The sequence below is a fragment of the Perkinsus marinus genome (genome assembly GCF_000006405.1).
Source record: "Perkinsus marinus ATCC 50983 genomic scaffold scf_1104296929318, whole genome shotgun sequence".
NCBI lineage: Eukaryota > Perkinsozoa > Perkinsida > Perkinsidae > Perkinsus > Perkinsus marinus.
In genome coordinates this window covers 1066747-1081765 of record NW_003216498.1, presented here as the reverse complement: position 1 = coordinate 1081765, position 15019 = coordinate 1066747, and the positions used below count along the sequence as shown (strand labels likewise).

General features: G+C 51.0%; 8 protein-coding genes across 8 annotated transcripts; 4 read left to right on the top strand and 4 right to left on the bottom strand.

The window, feature by feature from the left end:
• Positions 1–638: 638 nt before the first annotated feature.
• Pmar_PMAR012678 (U1 small nuclear ribonucleoprotein A, putative) lies at positions 639–1288 on the bottom strand (the record flags this gene model as incomplete). Its single annotated transcript, XM_002787848.1, has 5 exons — positions 639–737; positions 785–874; positions 921–998; positions 1046–1140; positions 1192–1288. 5 exons carry the CDS (start codon positions 1286–1288, stop codon positions 639–641), a joined length of 459 nt encoding a protein of 152 aa, XP_002787894.1.
• A 117-nt stretch (positions 1289–1405) lies between these two features.
• Pmar_PMAR012677 (zinc finger protein CCHC domain-containing protein, putative) lies at positions 1406–3226 on the bottom strand (the record flags this gene model as incomplete). The annotated part of the gene is made up of 8 exons (XM_002787847.1): positions 1406–1498; positions 1548–1629; positions 1677–1815; positions 1979–2040; positions 2175–2263; positions 2469–2529; positions 2921–3031; positions 3123–3226. 8 exons carry the CDS (start codon positions 3224–3226, stop codon positions 1406–1408), a joined length of 741 nt encoding a protein of 246 aa, XP_002787893.1.
• A 669-nt stretch (positions 3227–3895) lies between these two features.
• On the top strand, positions 3896–5938 carry Pmar_PMAR012676 (hypothetical protein; the record flags this gene model as incomplete). Its single annotated transcript, XM_002787846.1, has 13 exons — positions 3896–3962; positions 4007–4185; positions 4233–4323; positions 4367–4419; positions 4465–4682; positions 4729–4785; positions 4832–4904; positions 4948–5106; positions 5151–5215; positions 5265–5401; positions 5448–5588; positions 5633–5819; positions 5872–5938. 13 exons carry the CDS (start codon positions 3896–3898, stop codon positions 5936–5938), a joined length of 1494 nt encoding a protein of 497 aa, XP_002787892.1.
• Positions 5939–6083: 145 nt separating this feature from the next.
• Positions 6084–6414, top strand: Pmar_PMAR012675 (hypothetical protein; the record flags this gene model as incomplete). Its single annotated transcript, XM_002787845.1, has 2 exons — positions 6084–6149; positions 6184–6414. 2 exons carry the CDS (start codon positions 6084–6086, stop codon positions 6412–6414), a joined length of 297 nt encoding a protein of 98 aa, XP_002787891.1.
• A 2055-nt stretch (positions 6415–8469) lies between these two features.
• On the bottom strand, positions 8470–9331 carry Pmar_PMAR012674 (hypothetical protein; the record flags this gene model as incomplete). Its single annotated transcript, XM_002787844.1, has 4 exons — positions 8470–8533; positions 8583–8665; positions 8707–8810; positions 9196–9331. 4 exons carry the CDS (start codon positions 9329–9331, stop codon positions 8470–8472), a joined length of 387 nt encoding a protein of 128 aa, XP_002787890.1.
• Positions 9332–9693: 362 nt separating this feature from the next.
• Positions 9694–12152, bottom strand: Pmar_PMAR012673 (SIK1 nucleolar protein Nop56, putative; the record flags this gene model as incomplete). Its single annotated transcript, XM_002787843.1, has 14 exons — positions 9694–9886; positions 9933–10043; positions 10065–10142; positions 10192–10285; positions 10328–10402; positions 10465–10619; positions 10804–10947; positions 11001–11123; positions 11175–11292; positions 11350–11490; positions 11536–11633; positions 11682–11818; positions 11864–11940; positions 12019–12152. The coding sequence occupies 14 exons, from the start codon at positions 12150–12152 to the stop codon at positions 9830–9832; spliced, it is 1542 nt and encodes a 513-aa protein (XP_002787889.1). The 3' UTR covers positions 9694–9829.
• A 125-nt stretch (positions 12153–12277) lies between these two features.
• Positions 12278–13314, top strand: Pmar_PMAR012672 (40S ribosomal protein S6, putative). The gene is made up of 4 exons (XM_002787842.1): positions 12278–12402; positions 12507–12619; positions 12688–12837; positions 12892–13314. The coding sequence occupies exons 1-4, from the start codon at positions 12312–12314 to the stop codon at positions 13240–13242; spliced, it is 705 nt and encodes a 234-aa protein (XP_002787888.1). The 5' UTR covers positions 12278–12311; the 3' UTR covers positions 13243–13314.
• Positions 13315–13716: 402 nt separating this feature from the next.
• Positions 13717–13890, top strand: Pmar_PMAR012671 (hypothetical protein; the record flags this gene model as incomplete). The annotated part of the gene is made up of 1 exon (XM_002787841.1): positions 13717–13890. A coding segment is annotated over one exon (174 nt), but the record flags the coding sequence as incomplete, so codon positions are not given.
• Between the last annotated feature and the right edge of the window lie 1129 nt (positions 13891–15019).

Here is a 15019-nt window from a genome sequence, read left to right as displayed (position 1 = left end):
GTAATAGCTAGGAGCATTGATCGCTATGACACCAACGGGAGGAGGACAACAGCAATAACCTCCTGTCATCATACTCGCAGGGCAGGGGTCCAGTTTAAGCCTACAAGGTAAGCGCTTAAGGTCCACCCCTCACCGTGACGCTGTGAGGAGATGTCATCTACAACACTTCCGAACATCACCACTAGGTGGACGAGGTTTTATACCCAGAAACTCGGAGAACGCGCGAGATCTTGAACAGGCTTGTATACGTCGGGCTCGAAGAGACTCTCATATATCTTTACTAACCTCCTCTTCCGATATCCGGCAATTCTTCATCCCTAACCGATATCCCCTACTGCGGCACTCCGCCCCAGTAGATGATCCAGGCTGTCTAGACAAAATTCCCGGATGATCGCACTAAGCTACATAGACATTCTTCCGACAGTTGAAGACAGACCTCTACCAAGCTACTGAGAGAGCAACCAGAGCATAGCAAGTACCTCGTGGATTTCAAAAATGTTGTTTGAAGGCTCAGTGGCGAGATAGGTCATCTATAGAGGCTATGCAACAGACTGGACCAAGAGAGCACAGAATGCCAAACACAACAGACGAGACCTGTACCGGTGGGAAATATGCTGCTTTGCATCTACGAACTAGCATCAGTCTTCGGCATCCGACATCTCGACCTCTTCTATCTCCTCCCCTTCTGCTGCCTTAGGGACATTCACCGTTACTCGCCGCTTAGACTTAGGCGCCGCCTACCATCACCAGAATAACCCCTCCCTATACACATACTATACTCTACCGGTGCAGTTTTAGTTCCCCTTCGTCTTGGTTTGAAAGTCCCGTCCGCCCTGGCCACTACGTCCGACTTGACTCGCGCAAAGGCAACTCTCTGAGATAATGATGATCACCGTTCCCATCACATGGTGTGAACTCACCAATGGCTTGTCAAGGAAGGGAAAACCGTTGAGAGTTTTCATCGCTAGAGCAGCATTCGACGCCTCTCGGAAAGCAATCTGACCAGCACAGACCCTAGAGATACATAAACATGGTTTAGTATTACGAAAGCCTGCCCTCGTCTAGATTGACTCTTGCCCGCATATACGGCCAGGATGGGCCCAAAACTAGCAAACAGCTCGAACAACAAGGGTTTCAAATCTGACTCGACGATCTATCCCTCCCCCAAAAACTTCTGTCAGCTACTACTACCATCCAGCTTGATTTTATCATTCAAGTTATTGACGTATAGGGTATTGTTGATACCTCCTGCAGCTCCCTGCTTTGGACGGCTTGTCGTGGTGGCCATGGTAAAAAGAGTACAACCCCGAAGCTCAGCCAGTCCCTCTCCCCATAATTGTTATGACCCAGAGCATTGTGTGTCAATAAAATGGTATAGAAGCTGATAATGAGTACGATACAGTTACTAAGTCCAAGTAAACTTTTTGATTATCGGCTGGGCCTCCCTCTCCAACTGCTTCCTCGGTGAGCCCTCTTTCGAATACCGTCGTTTAGTAATCTGAACGACTCCCATCCTCCTCCCACGAAGATGAGCCGCAACAACCTACCTTTCCCATCGGATCTCCCTCTTCAGAGTCGGAGCTTTCACTGCCTGACCCTCGGTCCGAGCTAGACCCACTGCTAGAGCTCCTAAATTTCGACATGAGAAAGGACTACAATCCTGTAGATGAAATTACCCTCCTCCACTGCTCGAAGAACCGCTGCTCGAGTCGCTCTCATTGCCATTGTCGTCCTCCCCAGAAGACTCGGACGAGGACGATGCTTCGTCATTGATGAAGTTATCGAACTCCTTCTCCTTCTTGGGTTTCTTAGGAGCTGAGAAAAATATGACATTACCTAAATGGTGAAACCTCCAACAACGCTCTATGGAGTGGAAATTCCGAGGCGAGCGCTTCCACTGACAATTCGAAACTCGATAATTTCATGGCGCGTGAATATAGCAGCCAGTAGTGACAGCATGTAGTCAGACATGAACTACTTCGGTTCGTTTTCTTCGACCCTCCCGCTGCTTTCTCCGTCATTCCACCGCCATTGGCGTATCTAACAAATGAATCAACGTCGAATATCAAAGATCCTCAGATATCCAGCAAGTGTAATTTTCACTTCCCGAATCGATCAGTCGATCGATTTAGTACAAACAGTATAGTAAAAGCTCAAACTCCCTGTTATATTACGATCCGTCAGCGAAGCATTGCCTCTCCTTCTGCGATAGTTTACTGAACATCGAAGCATACTGATTCTTCGAATACTTCTGATCGGGCGCCTGCGTGCAAAGCAGCAAACTACGACACAGCTAACCCACATCACGATCAAAATAATGCAAAAACACAGAGTAACCGAGCGAGAGACAAGAGACCGATCAATCCTTGTCACATTGCTAACCACTACGGTGTAGTCAGGCGAACGGTATGGCTAGAACTACTCAGTGAGTGACACCACGAGGTGGTTATAGCTAAAGTGTAGCTCACCTTATGTTTCATCATCTTGATGAAGTTAGACAAGCCCTTCGTGTTCTCGTCGATCGACCGCCTGAAAAAACAGCCACAAGATGGCCATAGAACCGCGCCCGCTCTCTCGAGTGCCAGGCGGCCACTAACGAGCCAAGAATGTGTGAGATTAGGATGAATAGTATCATCGAGAGGAGACGACGCAAGAATAGAAAATTTCCGGGAAAATCGAACCGCGAAGAATTTCAAACGGAATTCCCTACGACTGCCGATGAATTTGAGCAAGCCAAGGCCAGACGAGCAAGCTAGTCTCGAGAATTTCGTCAATGTTAAACCTGACGGTCTGCGGGAATTTCGTGGCGCGCGCCGAATCCGAGTTGACGATGAACAACCCCTCCTCACGGCGGGCCGCCGCAAGCACAGAATAGGCTGTAAACCGGCCTTGTAAAATGGGTACACAAGAGATCCACTACTTCATTTTCTCGTTTTTCTTCTGCTCCTGCTTAATCTGAGTCTCCAAGTCCTTCCTGACATCGGCCGCCTCCTTAGCTCTCGCTTGACGACGGGACTTCAAATCTTGGTACCTGTCATCAAAGGCAACTCCCCCTCAAAGAGATATACTGCAGGGAACGCCGTAAATCGATAGGGGATATCAGGAGGAGGCCGAGGACGTACGGTAGACCCAGACTCTTGTGGGATTCCTCAGCTAGGGACTCGGTGAAATTAGCTATTTTACCCCACATCATCGCGTAACTGAGGAAAACAGGTGAAAAACTCATGTTAAAGCGATCGTGATAGAAATCCTCATACGACCAAAACGACGAAGCAGAGATGAGTACAATGATACGTTGATGAGATCAGACGAGACTGCACTTACGCAAGGGAGAATTGCTGCCATGTGATCGGCTTGGGGTTGTCGTAGGTCGACGAGGTCTCCGGACGCTTCCGCTTGAGGTTCTTGCTCTGATGACCTCCACTCTTGGGAGAGCTCGATGGGGATGGCCGGGATCGATTAGTGATAGTTGGGGAGGTCGTTGACATACTAGGCTGAAGCCAAGGGTGCTGCCAGCGCGATGAACGGTCAAAGGATGTTCTAAAGAGCTTCTTTAGAAACGCAAACGACCATACGAGACGCTGCGCACGCCTATACAATCGATTTTTATTGCGTTTTGAGTGGAAATCTTAGTGCTCAAAAAGGATCTCCCACAGACCAATTTTGGCGAACTCGAAAATATTTCAAAGTCGACCGTTCAAAGCGAGTAGTAAGTCCATAGTCATCTATTTAAAAGGCTCGGGTACTGAGTAATGTATACATAGAGAAAGGATGATAAAAAAACAACATTGTTGTCCTTTTTATCGTCCTTTCTTACCAAAGCCTGGCCCAGACAGGGCAGTGTGATGGACATCCATCAGATGAGTCGTAGGTATAATTCGCCTCACTGTTCTTCATGCCATCCTGTTTCCCTCGCCTATCATTCAAGGAAGGGCAAGCCGAGGCCGCCTTCGAGCCAAAGAGTAGGGGTACTGTATTGGCATGGTCGATAGTAGCAGTGCCTTAGGGAGAGTGTCTCTGGTCGAACACGGTAAAGCTGCCGAGACTATGAAGCTCCTAAAACGACGTAGTACTGGTACATCTACTGCTGCCTCTGATGCTGACACTGACCCCTGGGCTGACCTGCTGGATGGTAAGGAGAGGCGTATGAGTGCTGTACACAACCATCATAATTACAACCCTGAGGTAAAGCAGGGGTAAGGGGACGGCCTCAGTCAATGCCTATTCGACAGGCCCACGTAGACGAGATTAAAAGCTGCAGTGTAGAGGAACGGGCTGTGGCAGCTGAGCACGACAAGACCATCGACGATCTAGCACAGGAATGTGAGTGACCAGACCGGGGTTTGCCATCCGACCGGTATCTTAGGTTCGACCATCATTGATTCAGAAGAGGTTAGTGAGGATAAGCCGAGAAGGAGGGTATGCTCCGCCACGTTAGGGGACTCTGCTCTATGATCCGCTCAGGGCCTTCGAGACGTCCTCTTGCCCAAACCTAAGCCCACAGTAGTCGCCGTCCTGGTGACAGAAGAAAAGACAGATCAGCATGGGCTGACTGAAGCCATAGTGTCAGCAAATTCAAATGAAGATGTGAAAATTCGGCGCGAGAGTGTCCTCAATTGGCACCTTCCGAGCCAGACTGTTATATTCTTCGACTGGGACGACACTATCTTCCCCACCAGCTGGTAGTATAAGCGATGTGACATCTCCCTATTTGATGGTCATTGACAGGGTTAAATGGTGCTACCCTCAACTGCAATGGTGCAAGCGTTGCCCCAAGGATCCCATGTAAGGCCAGGGGGTAGCCGTTATGATAAGCGATGACTGACTACAGATATAGGAAGCCCTTGAAGGAGTGTGCTAGGTCAGCAGCTAGGCTACTGCGCGAGGCAAAGGCCTTGGCTCATGTAGTGGGGTCTCATACGCTTGCCGACGAGGAGTGTACTGTAGGTTGGGATCGTCACTCTGGCGACTCAGCCTTGGTGTACGATATCAGTACGGAACTTCATGCCAGAGTTGGAGAAGACCATAGAGGAGCTACAGATACCTATCATGTATGCTGGCACTACTATGGACAAGCAGATCGCCGCTGATATCAGGGCTAGTGGGGTAGGGTAGTACGCCAGGCGACACCATCACGAACCTCTCCTCAGTACTGCGTCAACACCGTCAAGAAGCAGAGAGCCATGAATTTCATGTTGTCGAGATTTTATGGGAAGTAGGAGAAGTGGGGTATAGTCGCGAGTGTATAGTAGGAGTGGTTTTAGATATCAAGGACAGTCTTGGAAGAACACGATCTCTATCGGTGATGCTAGATATGAACGCCATGCTCTGCAGAATGCTGTCAGCGAGCATCATAACGACTCCAAGCCCTGCAAGACGAAGACCATTAAGATGATGTCTGGTAAGTGGTAGGGTATTGGTATTAGCTTTCAGAGACGTCAGTGCAGGTCCGGAGATTGAGCAGCTCACGGCACAGCATAAGATTCTCAGTGCGTGGATGCCCTTCATTGTCACCAATACAGGGGACTTCGATATTGATTTGGACGATGATTCAACTCTATTGCGGGCCCATCACAAGTTCTTCACTGGTGAGTTCCTCGTCTCCTTGGAGTCCTCAATATGCTGTCCTTAGGGGAGGACGTTGACAGGCGGGGGCGCCCACTTCGGAAGCCTGAGGTCGTCGCTCAGGAGGAGACCACAAAACGAGAGTCGACCTCGTCATCGAGTTTGCAGCTAAAGGCTACTGATGGCGATGGAAGCAAGCACGAAGAGAAGGAAAAACCCACAGAGGGATATCCCAATAGTCGTTGTACCAGATGGTCGGGGTGGGGAGGCGACCCATGATGAGAGGACAGTCCGGTTACCTGGTAGTGTGGGCCACGGAGGGGACCTGCCAGGCTCCACTGCTGATCTGGCGGCATCTGCCGTAGCCCTGTAGTAGCCCTTTCACTTCTTGTACTACTTCTGACTCTCTTCTTACCACGTCCATGGTGTTGATGATGAATGTTGTTGGCTCAACGATCTTGCGTTAGTAAGATGCTCCTCATCGGATAGCGTTCGAAAAGAATCCATGCGTCTTCGCCATGACAGGTCATCATCAAGGTGGTGTCCCACACGCGGGTCTAGCCCACAGTATCATTGGTGAGGCAGTAAGTCGAGGTTCTGATCTGTATTGGTACTCAGGTGAAGGGAAGGTCCATAGGATGCACTGGCGTTGGCATCGTCCATGTAGGTGCCCAGAGGAGACCGGTCGTGAGGAGCTCACTGTCAGATGAAGCACTCGTGTTCAACTATGAAAGGCCTGGGGCGGGAGGCGTGCCTGGTCTGGGAGGTTGGATGCCTCATCTGCCGAGCCCTGCCATTAACGTGAGATGGGATCTTGATGGCATGCGTATCTTGAGGTTGAGCGGATAAGATGCGTTTGAGGTCCGGATGTTGTATCTTGGATCCCCCGTGCAGTTGCCTAATCTCGCCAAGAGCCATGCTGGGTTTCCTCATCTATCATGCTCCTCGAGGCTCTCTGTTCCCTATTGTCATGGTCAATACCAACGACATGTACTCTGAATACTCAATGCTTGGGTTGGGAAGTAGTACTCCAGTCTCCTCCGCTTCACTCTGTTATGACCATTCTTCATCCGATTCATGAGGCTCCGTCCGCGTCAACATCCTTCTACCGACCATGTAGTCCCCTCATCAAATGTGATTGTACTCTCCCTCTTCTCCCACGATCTCAGCCCGACACCATTCCTTGGAGCCTCGACATGATCGAAGTGAGCCAGCGGCTACTCGCTCCTCACACCCAGTGCAGTAGGCGTTATTTTCATGATACCGGCTACCCATGGCATGACCAAAGACCCTATTGGACGTTTTTTCCCGGATTATTTCCCCCGTCATCTATTGTGGCCGCATGTCATTTCAGTAGGAACATCCCTTACCCTCCGAAGTCATCACTCGAACCTTCGGGTGCAGGTCCCTCAGATCCTACCCGGGCATGGTCTCTTGCAAGGGCTTGATCTACCGTCTCTTTCCGCATGCTTCATGTCCTGCCGACCGACTTGGAGGGAAGTGCCTCGGGGAGGCCATTGTGGTTTCCTTTAGTACAAGAACTTGCGTTATGCTCTAGTGGGTAGCTTCAGGGACGCTATCTCTGGGATGGGATCTTAGAACATTAGCACGCAAGATATCAATAGAGACTACATCATAACGACCTTGACTGCTATAGTTTCTCTGAAGTGGTATAAGCTCGTATACTCCGCGGGAAGCAACATACTGATCGTTCTGTTGGCTATTTTCGATCCACATTATCAATCGGCGTCAATACGAATGGATAGGGTACTCTCTACAATTGATTATCTCTGGGTTGATACTTCTTGTAGCATGGAGACCGGCGCCCTGGGCGAAGGGGATAGAGATGCTTGAAACATTCGACATCTCCACTGCTCGTTACTCTCCTTTGGAATAAGCAACGTTTATTAAACGTACTGCCGCCCTCGTGGCCGTCGATGCCGAGCCTGAGATCTGATCTGCGTCGCGTTGTCCAATAAATCGTCACTGGTATCATCATCGGCATAAAGATCTACAATGTGCGTCTATTAGAAGCCTATAAACATATATTCTCATCAGCGCTGGCACCTATGGGGAGCAGCGGGTGTTGGCTTCCCCTACCATAGCCCGCCCATCACTCAGGCCACTGGCCTGAGGCCAGTCTAGGCCAGTCTACCACCTCTCACGATAACGATATGGACCCGTCAGCGCGTCAGCAGTGCAAGGAAGTGGGTTACCTCTGCAGGTCTCTTAGATCATACCTGGCCACAGCTCGACGGGCATGCAAGATTCTATTATTGATCACCGGCTCGTCGTTAATGGATCATGCCTCGGTTGGGGCGTACTAGATGATTTGGCGGATGAATTGTATAAACTCTCGTCTCCACTCGGAGAAACTAGGCATGCTGGTAATGTTGTTCGCATTGTCCTGGTAGATTAGGAATGATGCTTTGATTCCACAATACACGTCCTGCCACTCTTATACACAACATAAACAGCGGATTGGGATACAATCACAGCATGCTGTGTGGCAAAGGAACATGTCCATGAAGGGAAGACTCTGGCCACGACCATCCGCATCGCTAACCCTATCTGCCACTCACCGGTATCCACACGGTTTGTTGCGAATCCTGTGACTGAGGACGCCACGTCCGGCGAACAGGGATGGTCTAATCGACACAGATTAGCGGAAGTGACGTCCAAGAGACACTCCGATGGAGTCGCAGAGACAGCGGTGTGCGATAGGGTTGCCTACGTTGCAACGGCCCATGATGAGTTTCATTCGGCTGCATGCCCAGCCAGTCCATCGCGTGCTGTCTGACCCATAGTCGCACTTGAGGGGAATTCCATGACACTCGTGGGAAGTATCCTCGAGCACTGCAGGGGGGCGACCATGGCAGGGTCCTCCTTGAAAGGCGACCGCCCTTACCTGAAGCCGGCTTCACCGTGCTTGGGGTCGTACACTGCGCCGAGTGTCCCCTCAGGGTACCTGATGGTCACCAGGTACCACTCAAGCTCATGCCCCTGGGTACTCCTACGGACGATCCATGTCGGCGTGAATTGGAGGGCCTATCCAGTCGACCAACGTGCAGTGCTTCCACAGAGTGGGCAGCTTCCTTGCCTGTTACTGAGCATAGAGCACCGACACACAAGTCTGCTTACAATAGGCAGCTTGCATATGTCCTCGAGAGAAGTGTATTTGCCCAACACCGACCCTATGCCAGTAAGGCTCGATGGTGGCAGCGGTCCCCCTGACATGTCGAATCCTGTACCACTAAACATTGACTAACAAAAAGAGTCCGGTAGAGTATACAACAGACTGATGCAGTTAAGCGTTTGCAGTGGTGAATAAGGTGTTTCATATCTATGGTTCACATCTGGTAGTTGTATAGCGTCGTCCAAAAGCGACAGCAGTAATGTGAGTTTGCTGCTGGAACCCGACTGCCGCCCGTCGCGCAAGCATGCCTGAAGAAGAGGGGTGGTCTACGTTGGCCTCATATCGATCAGTCCATTCCAGGCGTATCCTAGAGCGAACTGTTGTCCGACTTGTCATCATCATCATGGTGGAGGAGGTGACTCCAACGCTCCACACGTCTCGTGTCGAAAGCCCTGGTGTAGGCACATCAACCACTGACGTGTAGTTAGGATGACCATTGCTCTTCTCCTCAGTGCCATGCTCCTGGTCAGATTTCGTATTTTCGAGAGGCTCCTTCTCTGCTCCTGGACTCCACCACTCCAAGGTGTTCTCACCTTCACGTATGGTACACTGGTCCAGATGGTGAACCATGCACTCCGGTGCCAAACCCCTTGGTAGCGGTCTCACTCAGGTCTCCTCCCCAGGAGTCCCCACCCCTTCTACAGGCCTATCTCAATCACCAGCTCCTGTCTATGATACAGCATAAACCCCTCCCGTTGCTCCTAATAAGGATTGTTGTCAGTCTCAGAAAGTCCAGTCGGCCACCCGTCCTCATCGCGACTTCCGATGCACTCAACACAGCCAGAATCGACTCTCAGGCCTTACAGTACACCGTCCGTGTAAGCCCAAGGGGCCTCATCACACAACGTCACTATACTCTCACTTACAACACAACACGTTCAAAGTGATCGAAATCGAAGAAGAAGGACCTTCGACGACAGCTAGGATCATTATAGAAGAGTAACAATTAACGTTAAGTGAAGACGATGATGATGACGATGGAGATACGTATTGACGATCGACAGTGGCCTCAACGTTGGTAAGGTTCCATACTCATCATCTCTGCACTGTAGAGAAGAGCAGCAGGCACTACTCGGTGCTGTGCTTCTTGGCCTTTTTATGCTTATGCTTTTTCTTAGGAGACTCCTGAAATGAACCACATACAACACCCACTATCCGATATCTTCCTTACCTCCTCCTCAGGCTCAGCAGCCTCTTCTTCCTCCTCCTCCTCAACTTCAGCGTGTTTCCGCTTCTTTTCTTTCTTGGCCTTCTTCGACTTCTTCTTTTTCTCCACAACTTCCTCCTCTACAGCGGCAGGCGCCTCCTCTTCCGCGGCAGGAGGGGCCTCCTTCTGGTTCTCTTGGATCTCCTCAACCTCCTTCATGGCCTCACGCATGACCTACAGTAAGGACACTATTCCCGACCTGGTCGACCTACCGCCGCCTTACATCAACGTTCCTCTTAGGCTTAACACCCTCAGTGGAGAGGTATCGGAGCCTCTCCTCTACCTGGTCTCGCATCTTCTCACCGAATACAGTGCAACTGAAACAGACCGATACAGACAAGAGCATCAAGTGGACCTACGCTTCATTGGCTCCGACGGGCTGGTCCGAAAAGCAATCGATACGGGAAGCAAGGGAGCACTTATTAGCGAGATACCTTTCAAACAGCAGCAGAGTGAGAATCCTTCGCTGTGCGCCGCATGCCTACCCAGCACCTACCTAGATATCCGTCCCTTGTTCTTCTGGTTGGCCTTACCGATGAAGGTAGAGTTGTAGATAAGACCATATTTAGGGGTGTTACCCTTAGTCTTGAGGGCACGGAAAAGCGCCTTCTCAGCACCCAGAATTTGCACAGTAGAGGCAGGGTACTTAGCCTATCACAAGAAACCTCCCCTCTACGGCTAAAGACAGCTCTAGCACGTCTAGTATTCCGATGAGAGTCCGACGCGCGTTATACTAAAAGCATCCCTGGCTCAGCTTTTGGTTTTCTCATTGCATCATAAATCTGTTGTTGCTGGCGGCCATCATCGCCTAGGGAGCTGTTACGATATGACATACCAGATTAGTGAGGGAGCCAGCGTGTGATATGAGCCTAGCGCCAACAGTGTCCCCAATGAGAGCGGCTAGGTTGGGTGCCACAACGTCCATCTTGCCATGGAGGTAGTCGGTGAGGTTGCGACGCATCTCCGACAGAGAGATGACCTAATAACGACATGATGAAGATACTAAGGCGAATTTAGTGACAGGATATGTACCTGCTCGGCAAAGTGCTCGATGTTGGCCATGTCCATCTCCACTATGTCCTGGCCCATTGACGTGCGACAAGCCTTCTCAAGCTCCTTAGCAGTCTCCTCGTCGCCACCGCAAGCCTCTATCACCTGGAGGTAGTATAGGAGAGGATAGTGCAGAAGGATTCGCCAACGGCTTACCTCAGGCATCCTGTTATCCCAGTCGAAATCGTCCTTGAGTCGGATAAGGCAAGCCAGCTTGGCAAAGACCTCATTATCAGTGACGATCTTGGCCATCTCGGGGAAGTGCCATGAATACCTATGTTTCACTGTGCGATGCCTACCAGTGACGATGATGGAGGCTAGAAGAACCTACCATTCTCTAACGCGCATGGCAAAGGTGTTGATGTTCTTGTCAAGACCATCGAGGATAGCAATGGCATTGATAATGGGCTTATCCTGACGGTTCGGGTCGAACTGCATCTTGTTACGAGAATAGGCGTGGCCCAAACCACACCTGCCTCAACGTTCTTAGCTATCGAGGAAAGCATGCCCTGGCTACCTAGCCTTGTCAAGATCGGACTCGTCCATCTTGACCATCTTGGCTACGTGTTGACGGCATCCACGTAGCATGTCCCTTACAGACTGTGAGTAGGTGACCTGATGACGGTGCATCTACGATGAAACAAAGGTGTGGTAGGGACGAACCTGGAAGCCGAGCTCATTGAGAGAATCGCCGAGCTTGGGGTCGGCAACGCCCAACTTGTACGCAGCCGCCTTCTTCTTTTTCTTACTCTGCGTCAAATGCATCGACAAGAAGTCCCTCAACTCCTCCGTGCACTCCCCTGAAGCCGACACCGTTCAGTACGGTGGTGGTGACCATCCCTTACCAGCCACGATGGCGTTGATATTGGAAAGGGCGACCTCAGCCGAGGTGAATGGCAGAAAGGCTCGGAGCTTCACAAGACTACAAGAAAACGATCATTCTGCCTTCGATCGTTTTCCCCCTTCCCCTCCATCGTCTCCTCATTCCCCCAACCCTCACCTCATGAAGTCCTTGATGCTGTCAGTCTGAGCGGCCCCATCATCAATGTTTCCAAGCTCATCGTACTGGTCACGTACGAATAGAGCATACCCAGAGGCTGTCTCTGACAGTAGGTAGAGGTCGATACTCATCATAAACTATAAAGGAGAAGGAGGAGAATCTACTCACCGGCGGCTGGTGCAAGTCGAGCTTCGCTCCGCGATTTTCAAATCTCGCTCGCCCTAACGGCTGTGAGTTTGATCGATAAAGGCCTTGATCCCACCTCTCGAGCATAGTCGGCCTGCCCAGCCACCATGAAGATCAATATCGCTAACCCCAGCACTGGATTGCAGAAGTGCATCGATATCGATGATGACAAGAAGCTCTTGCCTTTCTTCGATAAGCGTAATTGGGGACTGTCGATTACCTCGCTGGCCTCTCGAGTCCTCTGCCATGGACTACCTACGTCTGCCGTGTGTCGAATAGATGCGATAAGACTTTTATGGTAGGTATCTCCGCTGAGGTCCCTGGTGAATCTCTTGGTGACGAGTTCCAAGGTTACATCTTCCGTATCTCCGGTGGTAACGATAAGCAGGGTTTCCCTATGAAGCAGGGTGTCCTGGTACTAAGGGTCCTCCTATGCGTTGTGGCACTTCTATATCGTCTTTACATGCTCTCTTCCTTTTTCAGACCAACAACCGTGTCAGACTCCTTTTCCAGAAGGGTATGTCTTGCTACCGCCCTCGTCGTGACGGTGAGCGCAAGCGCAAGTCCGTCCGTGGTTGCATCGTCGGCCAGGACCTTTCTGTCCTCAACCTTGTCCTCGTCAAGAAGGGCGATGTAAGCTTGCCGCCTCTTCCTATCGCCATTGCTTTGCTCACGTTTCTCTTTCAGGCTGAGATTGCCGGTTTGACCGACGACAGCAGGCCTCGTCGCCTCGGACCCAAGAGGGCCAACCACATTCGCAAGCTCTTCGGTCTCACCAAGGAGGATGATATCCGCAAGTTCGTTGTCCGCAGGGATACTGGCCGCAAGACCAAGGCCCCCAAGATCCAGCGTTTGATCACTCCCCAGACCCTGCAGCGCAAGAGGCACATCCGCAACACCACCATCAAGAAGGTCCTCCAGTCGCGTGAGGAGGCTGCTAAGTACCAAGTCAGACTGGCTGAGTACCACAACGAGCAGCGTGCTAAGTGGGCCTCTGAGCTTGCCAAGAAGAAGGCGGTGAAGGCCAAGAGGGCTTAAGAAGCGGATACACTATTATCACCACCTTTCGCAGGGGGATGACGTTATGCTTCTAACCTGGGCACGACACTGAATATATTATAGGGTTGTGTTCACTACAGTGGTCAGGAGGGAGGGTCCCAATAAGCGACCAGGACTGGTTTTTCCTCGATTACAAGCGCTTCTGGGTTGCAACAACTTTTTGCTATAGCGCGGGTTAGGGGTATAACGCCTTGCTTGGCGGCAGTGGGCCGGAGGATCTTCTCTAGGCACGCGTCCGACAATGGGGCTTCTCAGTCGAGTCAAGTAATTTAGTAGAAACCTAAGGGGGAACTCCCATCTCGATCGCTGTCGGTTTTGGTAGGGGTGCTGAGGAATCTGCGAGCAAGGTTGATCCCAACCCGGACCGAGGCCTCCCGAGGTGGTGTTGCCTGGAGTCGCTGAAAGGATATCGCAAAGTCAGCAGAGAATTGCCGTTTTGGAGAAAGGCGTGTGATGGTGGTGACCAAGGCTTTGGCTAAGATCGATGAGAAGACTCACGAAACCAAAGAGAAAGTGCACGCGTGCAAGCATGATTCTATTCAAGGCACTAAGGGATACCATCTACACGGCTCTGGAGCCGTTTGGGCGAGAACATGGTCCTGTAGATGGGAAATCCCTGGAAATATGGTATAAACAAGAGGACATGTTTGATGTGGCTGACAACATTGATAGGGCTAAGGCATCGCTTACTGATGGTGCGTTAGGCGTAATTGATATATTCATTGAGAGTAGATAGAATAGAACCTTAATGATATTGCCAAGGAGGACCCCAACATGAGGTTGGCCCCGACCGTATGTATGCTGGTCAGGGTTATTCGTCCTGTCATCAGACGGCAGGGGAAGTGGCCCATGTGGTCCAGTCAGGAGCGCACGGCTCAGCACTGTGGAGGTGCGGAGCGTTCCTCTTTTCAGATACTCCGAGCCGCCAAGGTCGGGGTAGTTCGGAAGCCTCGATAAGCGGCAGAAAAGCCGTTTCCCTACAGACATTGCAAGTGATTGTTTCCGAGTCTTCCCTTGTTGGTTCGGACAGCCAGCTGTTTCCAGTCATAAAGTTTGATATGTCGCTCCCCAATGCGCCCTTCTTACTAGTCAAAGGCTCATCACAACATCTGCACACCCCACGTCGCGGTGAGAATGCAGGGAGAGGGACAAACCACCAAGGAAGGAGTGTAGTACTTGATGGTCTACTTAGCGTTGATCCTTACTCGTGCAGTGTTGGGAAATATGCACATGGTCAACTACGTGTATTGGTGACAATATGAAAATTTGCAGTGTTGGAGAATCTGTGAACTTTCATGGTATAGTGAGGAAACTCCTGAGCTCACCTGAGGAAACCAAAGGTATATTCGTCGGCAGTCGGCATGACTCAGGTAAGACCTCGCCAGCTAGCGCCTGATGAAGAAGCTCCAACTGACCCTCTCCGTGCCAATAATATGTGGCCGTTTCCAGCGCGGAAACCAGTCAATGACCCCTCTATCGTAAGTAGGTAGTCTCCGGTCGTTACTCGGCTGATGACATATACAGCGCCACGCCCCCCTATTAGAGGCCTAGAGGCCAGGCCCTGTGTGGTAGCACAGCGACACCTCCTTCCGAGAGGGGATGTTCCTGCGCTTGAGTCATCGAAGAGTATGTTCGATAGTAGTAGTTCTAGCGAAGAAGAGCTCTATAAAAAATTCACGAAACGACGACGACACATGGAGGTGGGAGGAGAGAGGCCTCGGCGCCGCGAACCACACAGGTGCGTTGAACAACAGCC